Here is a 9029-nt window from a genome sequence, read left to right on the forward strand (position 1 = left end):
CTGTGACAGAAGTAGTGGTGGGGAAAGATCATAGATTACTGATGCCCTGGAACCAGATGTGCTGGGAATTACACAAAACAGAAAGATCATAGATTACTACTGATGTCCTGGAACCAGATGTGCTGGGAATTACACAAAACAAAGAGAAGACTATTTCTCTCTCAGAAGAGGACTTATTTAAATCCTTTACAAAATGAAAGATACACACAGTTTGCTGAGGTAATGGTCCATGCAGCAGTGCCATGATAAATCTTTTGCTCTCAGTTCCCACTGGCTGAAAAGAGAGTTTACAGCTAAATTCTGCATCCAACGCAGAGATTTGCACTGACAGTGAAAAAATGAGCAGATCGCAGAGGGCGAGGCCAGACATTTAGGGCTTGCCCTCGTCCCTACTACTCCCCTGCCGATACCGGGGCCCCGCTACACAGCCGCAGGCCACAGCGGCCGCACTCCCACACGCTCGACAGCGGCCGGGGGTCGCTAAGCCTTCAACGCAGAGCCAAGGTTCCAGTCCGCAGTAACGACAAGTCTCCTCCCACGGCAGGACGACGGCGCCGGACCCTCCCCGGCCGGGCCCCGGTGCCGACCCCGGTCCCGCCCGCCTCAGCTGACAGCGCCAAGATGGCGGCGGCGCGTCGGGGGGAGGCGGGCGCCCGCCTCAGCTGACAGCGCCAAGATGGCGGCGGCGCGCGAAGCGGAGTTCGCGGCGCTGCAGAGCCTGCTGAAGGTGAGCGGGCCGCCCGGCTGCTGCCGGGGGATGGGGCGCCTGGCCCGGCGGCGGGGGCTGCCCCTCCCGGGCCGCGGCTGAGCGCCTTTCTCGCCCCGCTTTGCTCCCCGGCCAGGCGCCGTCGAGGGACGCCGTGCGGCAGCTGTGCCAGGAGTGCTTCTCCAGCCCGGCCGCCGGCCTCGGCCCGCTGGCGCAGCGTGCCTGCCCCGGCCTCGCCGCCGGCCCCGAGGAAGCGGAGCAGGTAGGGCCGGGCGGGGCAGCGCCGGCTCCTGGAGGGAGGGAGGGAAGGGAGAGCCGCCGGTGCGGCAGCGACCGAGGCCCGTAGGAAGGAGCGGGAGGCCGGGCCCGGAGCGGCCCGCAGCGGCGCGGGCCCCAGCCCAGGGTTTATCCCAGGCCCTGGGGGAGGTGCCCGGCGCCGTGGGGCCCCGGCGGACCGCGGCCGCCGCTGCTGTAGCGAAACGTCCTCGTCAGAAGCGATCCTGGCGCGGAGGCGCAGCCCGGAGGGGCCGTACCGGGCGGCGGGAGGTGAGTGCCTGAGGGTGCGGGTCTGAGGAGCTGGCCGTGCCCGGGAGGCTGCCGGGCAGCGCTGGGGTGTCCAGGGCCCCGGTGGCGTCGGTCTCGCTGCAGAAGCTGTGTCTGTCCTGGCTGCTGAAGGCCCGTCCCGTACTGTAGGTAACGGGTGTCAGCTGAAAGGGAATGGAAGGGCTCAAACAAATGAATTTCTGATAGTTATTAAGACTAAACTGTGATGTGATGTATGAAAGCTTTGCTTGTGCTTTGTTTCTTTTGTTTCAAAGTTTTGCTTGTGTTTTGCTTCATTTGTTTCTGAAGGACTCCTGACTCCTCAACTGTTTCCTTAGGTCCCTTTGTCTGTTTAGGTAAGATTGAAACGCTCGTTAGGCTCCTGATATAAATCACTAATAGCACACTCAAGGCCTTCAGTGGGCACTTGGGCAACTCCTAGAATGAGATAAAGGGGGCTTGAACAAAGAGACACAGAGACACTATTATAGGGAAACTGATTTTGCTGAATTAGGAGGGAGACACCTGGACTTCACAGCTCATGCTCTGGAAAGAGGGTCAACTAGCCAACACTGTGATGAAGACTACTTATTTCTTCCCTCGACCACTGAAGATCCTCACCCTATTTTCACTACACATGCCCGGACTATGTAAATGAATTCTGGGAACTCATTATCACAAGACACCCCTTTCCAGGGAATCTAATGAATATGTATAATTTGTGTGTATGGAAACTGATGTCCCTTGCTAGTTCTTGGGAACCTTATGGTGGAGAATCCCCAGGGCGACCCCAGCGCTGCTAATAAAAGAATACCTGCTGAACAGTGATATTGGCTTCTGACTGTTGAGTTAATTTCTTTGTTTCACAACCCAGCAGAGCCCTTTCTCCTTTTCCTTTCCTACAGCTGGTATCTGCTTTGCACAACCTCACCAGGCATGTTGTGTACCACGGCTTGACGAGGGCAGAAGATATCCTCGCTCTCTTTCCAGAAAATTTCCACCAAAACCTGAAAAACCTTTTGACTAAAATAATCTTGGAGAATATGTGAGTGCTACCCACCTGCTATTTGCTTTCAGCTGGGAAGTTAAAGCCTATATATCTGGTTTGATACGTGGATAGTTGGCAGCAAGCAGTCTTGTTTCTGTGAATTTTGTGCATGCCTTGGGCATAATCACACAGGTTGGGATGAGCAGAGTTGAATGAAATGTGTCACCTGAGTGGAATGGCAAACAAAACACAGCCGTGGGCCCAGAGGGTTTTCCCAAGACTTTTGGAATGGGTGTGGGCCTCATTCACATCATACAAAGCCCCTTTTATTCTAACAACTCGCCTGTGTAGTGGAAAAATGCTACAAATAATGGTAAAACTTAGAGGGCTAGATTTCAGCACTACAGAGTCTGATTGAGTAGTATGTAGTAGTATCTAGAGGCACTGTATGCACTAGAGCATACGTGCGGTAGTGGCAGGGGACAGCAGTTCTGCGTGCTTGTACCGCTCACTGCTTGGTAGCCCACTGCTTTGATAAAACTGGGGAGAAAGAGGCATGCCTTAAGTGAGCCACGCTTATAGAAGAACCAGTAGTTGGTCACCAGTTTGCCTTCCGTTGCTCACCAGGGACAACCGTTCCTCGGCACCCTGTAGCACAGGCAGTCTCTCTCCCCCGCTTACTGCTGCAGCCCTTCTGTCAGGGATAAGCCACTCTGAATGCTTTCCCTACCTTTTTTCTTTTTTTTTCCAAAGCACTGCTGATACTGTTTTTTGTCTTTTCCCCTTTATCACAGCTCTGCTTGGAGGAATGAAGCACAAGCAAGTCAGAGTAAGTAGTAGTGGACATCTTGATGCAGTTAATGTTTCCTGAGGTCATTGAGCTTAGAGTTCAGAATAGTGCGTTGCAACGTGGTTTTGTAATGTAGCACAGCGATACCCCTTTTGCCTTTAGATGAAGTTTTGAATGATTGAGGCCTGTATGCAGATCTGTGCTGCAGTGCTAAATTGTTTCCAGTCCTCAAGCAATTCCATTTAATGCTCAGTCTGTTGCTGCCTTGCAGAGCAGGGCGTATAGCAGCTATTTGCAAAACTTTTGAAAGTGAAGCACTCTGACCTCGCCGTTCAGGTCATTCAGTGACATCCATATTCAGTAACTGTGCACTGTCAAGGCTATGTGTATATGGGGGAATAACTTATCTTTTCACATCTAGGCAATTCTGTGCGTTCTCTCTCTTCCACGTGTCAGGAAGTACACTGCATATATTCATAACTCTGCTTTTTCCTCACCTGTGATGTACTTAAGGAATGCAAACTTTAACAATAGCATCATGGGCAATGAGTTACATCCCAGGTAGGTGTTCTACGCACCTACAATGCTTTGTTTTCTTTACACATATAGCACTTAGAGGCTTACAAATGAGAGCCAATACGTAGGAGAGTACTTTGAGGTCTGTGTGGATCCACTTTACCCTTTTCTTTGCCTTCAGAGGAGATGGTGCCCAACAGCTAAACAGTATGGCAAGACCTCTAAATACACTGTCCCTCAAAGTTTTAATGGAGTATAAATTGGAAGAGGGAAGAAATTTGTGTAATGCTAATACAGTAAATAGAGCAGTTGCTTACACTAAACAATGTTGTAGTGTTACCAAGACACACGATGCTTTTTCCTGTATCTTTAACACTATCATGCATTAGAGGAGATGAGAGCAAGGCATGACACACCAGCATGACACACTAGTTAGATCTTCACGACCCAGAGCAAAGCGGGGTGTGTGGTTCTTGGAGCACCGCCCAGGAGCTCTGCTCTGAAACTCGTCTTTGTATTCATCAGATGAATATTTAACCCTGTTGGAATACGAAATTATGGATTATTTAGTATTGTTTTTGGGAGTGTCTGACATATATTACATAGGGACCAAGGCAGTGATTTAAAGAACGGACATTCCAACTGATTGATCTATGTTACCATAAAACCATGGATGGTTTCCTGCCCCTCCCAAGCCACCAGCAATCAATCTTTTAATTAACATACGAGGCTAAACAGATGCATTTGATGTTGTTGCAAATGCTGCCAAGTGCTGGCCCTGACAGGGTGTAAACTGGAATTTGTTCCAAAAGCAAGAGTGAGGCAGCCAGTTCTGCACTGCCTCTGGAGCACTGCTCAGGGAAGCAGGAGGAGGAGGGAGCGCCTTTCCCCAGACAGAAAGAGAACTTGAGCATCTGGAGTCAGTAGGAAGGCTAGCAATCAACCCCTGGGGAGGAAACTAGGCATCTTATGATAGGCAGAATCCAGACAGGCTGCAATTGCCTGTTGAGACAGCTCTTTCCTTAGCACTCAACAGAGGTTTAGTCTTTGCATCTTCGTCTCTCTCTGGTACCCTTAAATAGATGTCAGAGAATGCTGACAACTGGGTTTGATAAGGCTTCGCAGAGACATTCAAGCCTACCAAGCACCAAAGCCGAGATTTTAAACTGAGTTTGAGAATAAATGATCATCTCCCTACAGATCTTTTATGGGGTTGGTCCTATGTTTCGTTCAGACTTCTTTGAAAATCCCTAGCTGATATCAACAGCAACAATGCTTCTTCAGGTATCCTGTAGCCATTTATTCTGACATAGTTACAGTAGTTAAGCCCCCTAGCTGCACATGCCCTTTTCAAACCAAAATGGTTTGTCTTTGTTTTCATGTCCTTAGTGTAAAGTTTTTTCTAGTGACAATTTACTGTTTTTCTCAGGAAACTGGATGCTGCACTTTTGAAAATAGGAAGCTCAGCTCTTGATAGAAAATGAGGTTCAGAAAGGTGCAAGAGGTGTTCTGAGTCTTATAAATGTGACAGTACCAAAGTGGGAATGACTTTAAGTATGCCCTGTTAAACTGCACCTTGCAACTTCTTTTCTTTACATAAATTTTAAATAAGGAATTTACCTTACAGACATTTTCCACACTTCTGGATTCTGGTGGTAAATTGTGCTTTACCACTGGACAGTCAAGGGTTCAAGCCTCATCTTTTAACACTTGCTGTTGTTATCTGTTTGGATAAGTAATTATGCTTTCCTCTGGTTTGCAGTTTGTGTGAGAAAACACTTGTAAATCTGAGATGAAAATGTCAATACTGTTTCTTTTTCTGGGTTAAAATATATATATTTTTTTAATGAAAGTAGGAAACTTTGTTTTATTCAAACAAAGGGAAAAGATATCTGCATGCCACCCATCTAAATACCTGCCTTAGTTTCACTTGAATATATTTTTCAGCTGTTCCTTGTATTTATTACTGGCAGCTGAAAGGTGCTCTTGAAAAACATTATGCTCCCAGGAACTGACAAAGAGTACTTGCAGCCAGGCTGTTGGTGCCAGAATTTTGCTGGGAGAGCCTTAATCTCAGTTTTTATGCCAGTGCTTAGGGACTCTTGAGGGTTCATAGAGCAGTGAGCTCCATTAAGTATACAGCATCATGAGAGAATATCCCCATCTCCTCTCTGCAAGAGGCAGCTGCACAAATTTCATGGCAGGGCAGCCAAGTCAGACCTGTCCTTCCCATGTGAGGCTTATGGGGTCTCCAGCCCTGAACAACTGATGTCAGTGTTGCACCAGACTGTTGAATGATTTCTCTTAGGCTACATCTAATCAGGATGATATCATCAGTATTTGTAACAAATTGGCAGGACATGTGAAGATTGCAGTTTACCAATATATATGTTGTACTGCAGGATGCTTTGGTTCACAGGTTGGGGAGCTTGAAATAACATGTTTTATACTGCTGGATTTTAAGACCATTCCTGTGTGCTTTCTTACCGGTTACAGAACAGAGCAATAAGCACGTAGGTCCCAGAGCAACTCATGGTGAAACACTGGTTGAGTGTTGTGGGCAACAAGGGTGAAGAGGTGGAGGAGATATCTTGCAGCTCTCCTTCTCCCAGCTGCTTTGTGAATTTACCTGCGCTGTCTTGCACTGTACCATTCTTGCATGTGATGATGGGAGAACCCTGTTTGTCCTTTCAGTGTCATGAGGAAGCCTTCAGAGACTAGCTTATTGCAGAGTAAAAATGGTGTGAAACCATGTAGTAGCGCTGAAATTACACACTTCCTGGGGCCAGAAGTGGAGAAGCATGTACACGGTGGTAGTCACGTGTTCCAGGGTCTGGTGTCATCGTGTGCTGCTGGGCCTAACAGACCCATTTTTTAATCCCTTAGTCTCCCTGCCTCGGCTGGTCGACATGGACTGGAGGGTGGACATCAAGACGTCTTCAGACAGCATCAGCAGAATGGCAGTCCCTACTTGCCTGCTTCAGTTAAAGGTAATGTCAGTGGCTGTGAAGGATACAGGACCAAAATAATCAAATCCAGCACCTGATTTACCAGTGGTAGTGCAAAACAGTTCAGAGAGGCATCTGGTGCTTGCCTATTGTCTGGTGGGCAATCAACAGGCTTTCTCAGAGATGATCTTTGGACTACCACAGAGCCTGGGAATGTTGTCTCTGATGAAAGTCCTCTTTTTCTTGCAAGAGAGAGTTTTCTTTGCATGAGGATGCGAGAAGGCACCGTATTTGTTTCTGGTCACCATTGATCTCTACAGAAAGAAAGAATATAAATGATGAAGTCATTGTCCTTTAATTCTAAGCCACTGATCAGCCTGTTTACTGACTCTATTAGTTGGGAAATGACTTTTGGTTACTAATCGTTTCCTTCACTGGCCACATCTATCATTTGGGGAGTACAGCTAAACTTACTGTTTATGTTCTACAGACTTCTGGATCCCTCCAACCAGTAAAAATGGGATGGGTGGGTTTCGGAGGAGGAAAAAAAAAAATCTAATTTGTGTGTGTGGGATGGGGTTAAGTATCCTGTGCGGTATCTGCTAAGATGCTTTTGATAAGGATTTGGCTTCCTGCCATGAGTCTCTTCAGAATTTCCCCCTACTCATGGCAGCATATGCTTACTTGCACTCTGTCAGTGGGAGCGCACTTCACTAGTGAGGCTTAGAAAATTTCACAGCTTATAAAATGTGCCATGGTCCTTCAAGATGGAGCTGGATGCCAAAGTTAAGGCATTTTTCTTAATCTGTCTATTAAACACTGACTTTTGTAGTGGCACTGGAAAAACATGTGAATGAATTTTTCATACAGCTAATACCTGCATTCCTATTTTCAGATTCAGGAAGATGCGGCCTTATGTGGAAATAGTCCTGTTGTTTCTGCATTGACTATGGAACTGAGCAAAGAAACCCTGGACACTATGTTAGAAGGTCTAGGAAGGATCCGGGACCAGCTTTCTGCCGTTGCAAACAAATGAGTACTCAGGGGCATGGATTCCAGCAGCGAGGAAGGGAAGTATCCTCTACCTACAGCTATCATAAGTTGCAGCTGAATGTAACCTGTTTTCTCTTTTAACAAAACAAAATGAAAGAGATTCTTTATAGAGTTAAAAAGATAGCTTTTGAAAAGCTAACACTTAAACATTCCTTTGGTCTGATGCCAAAAAGTGTTTTCCTAATATGTTGTTGAACAAAAGCCGGTCTCTGTTTTCAGAAAAGGGTTGAGGGCTCAGAGCTTGGCTTAATCACAGGGGTCATAACTGGAAATAGGAAATAGCTGCAGCCAGTGAAGCAAGTGCTATCTCTCTCCCTGAAATCAGGATCTAAAAGGCTCAAGCTGGTTAATGGGCTGCCCTCCAGCATTAGCAGACAAGGAGGGTGGGTCTCTCTGGAATGTGCAGGTACTGAGGTGCAGGCTGGATGTATCGCGCTCTCCCTCTCAGTGAAGCCCAGCCATGCTGCAGACCGTTAGTACAGGATAATGCTTTGAAACAGGGCAATTACGCTACAACACGTTCCCTTCTGATCAGCTTCATAACACCATTTGCAAAATGACTACTCTGAACATCTTTAGCAGCAAGTCATTTACTCCTTCTGTTTGAAGAAAGGAGTTCAGATAATTCATGTTTGGGTTTATTGGACTCTGGGCTTTGCCTTTGCTGCGCAAAAACCAGACTGTGACGGTAAAGAATTGATGGCTGTTGTTTGTACTGTAGGAAACCCTTCTGTGGCAATATGTGCCTATGCTTCCCCAAAGTGTTCAGTTGTTTGTTTGTATAAATATTCATTTAATTAAAAAAAATGAACTGCTAATTGATATTGTGAATCCTTTTTGGTCTAGAAGAGACGTTGTCCTGGGTTACCTCAGCCTCTTTGTGATGGTGCCTGGTTTCTAGGCTGGTTTAATGGACGTTCATGTTTGTGGCTGAACAGGGATCTTTTGTTTCCTGTTCAAATAGATTCATCTTTTAAACTGTCTTCTCTTCATTATAATACCATTTCAGGGCACCTTTTTCCATGGGCACTAGCTCTGTGCAATATTACAGGTGATGACCCTGACCTAAAACTTTATAAAAATATGTGCACTGGAAGCGTGGAGGAGTGAGTGCAGAAAATGAACAAAATTCAGACTCTTGCTTCTAATAAGCTTCTATAACGCTCCAAACTGGAAGACTGGATCCAAATACTTTGTTTATGGCTTTTCATAAAACATTTGGCTCTCCTTCAAGACACAAAACATTGTCTCTTGTGTTTGGAGACATTCAAGAAGTGTGGATAAACTACAGAACTTTGTTAGTGAATTTTATACATCCCCGCAGAGCGCAGGCTAGAGTGTAAGTGTAAATGAAGCCAGTGCCTTTAAAAGATACTGATGTAATGCAGCTTGTGCATTGAGATGAGATGTATGACAAGTCACTTGTTAAGGTCTACTTTGAGCAAAGATTGTAACTCTTAGTACAGTATCAGGGTAAACTGGGAA

General features: G+C 46.5%; 1 protein-coding gene and 1 long non-coding RNA gene across 3 annotated transcripts; both read left to right on the top strand.

The window, feature by feature from the left end:
- Window positions 1-243: 243 nt before the first annotated feature.
- On the top strand, window positions 244-8362 carry COMMD9 (COMM domain containing 9). 2 transcript variants are annotated; one of them, XM_074852577.1, is made up of 6 exons: window positions 244-727; window positions 843-968; window positions 2155-2294; window positions 3032-3066; window positions 6430-6533; window positions 7387-8362. In XM_074852577.1, the coding sequence occupies exons 1-6, from the start codon at window positions 677-679 to the stop codon at window positions 7525-7527; spliced, it is 597 nt and encodes a 198-aa protein (XP_074708678.1). In that variant the 5' UTR covers window positions 244-676; the 3' UTR covers window positions 7528-8362. The 2 variants fall into 2 exon arrangements, with proteins under 2 accessions (XP_074708678.1, XP_074708679.1); XM_074852578.1 differs by lacking the exon at window positions 843-968 and having other exon boundaries at window positions 637-727.
- LOC141935901 (uncharacterized) lies at window positions 1259-2077 on the top strand. The gene is made up of 2 exons (XR_012626656.1): window positions 1259-1605; window positions 1764-2077. It is a non-coding gene; the product is annotated as an uncharacterized LOC141935901 (long non-coding RNA).
- Window positions 8363-9029: the final 667 nt, after the last annotated feature.

Source organism: Strix uralensis, chromosome 29, assembly GCF_047716275.1.
Source record: "Strix uralensis isolate ZFMK-TIS-50842 chromosome 29, bStrUra1, whole genome shotgun sequence".
Lineage (NCBI taxonomy): Eukaryota > Metazoa > Chordata > Aves > Strigiformes > Strigidae > Strix > Strix uralensis.

What these genes read in the sequence shown, in the direction of transcription:
- COMMD9 (XM_074852577.1), top strand. Translation starts at nt 677, where the DNA reads ATGGCGGCGGCGCGCGAAGCGGAGTTCGCGGCGCTGCAGAGCCTGCTG. An exon ending in AAAATAATCTTGGAGAATAT is followed by an intron (nt 2,295 to 3,031) that starts GTGAGTGCTACC and finishes CCTTTATCACAG; the next exon opens with CTCTGCTTGGAGGAATGAAG. An exon ending in TGAAGCACAAGCAAGTCAGA is followed by an intron (nt 3,067 to 6,429) that starts GTAAGTAGTAGT and finishes TTAATCCCTTAG; the next exon opens with TCTCCCTGCCTCGGCTGGTC.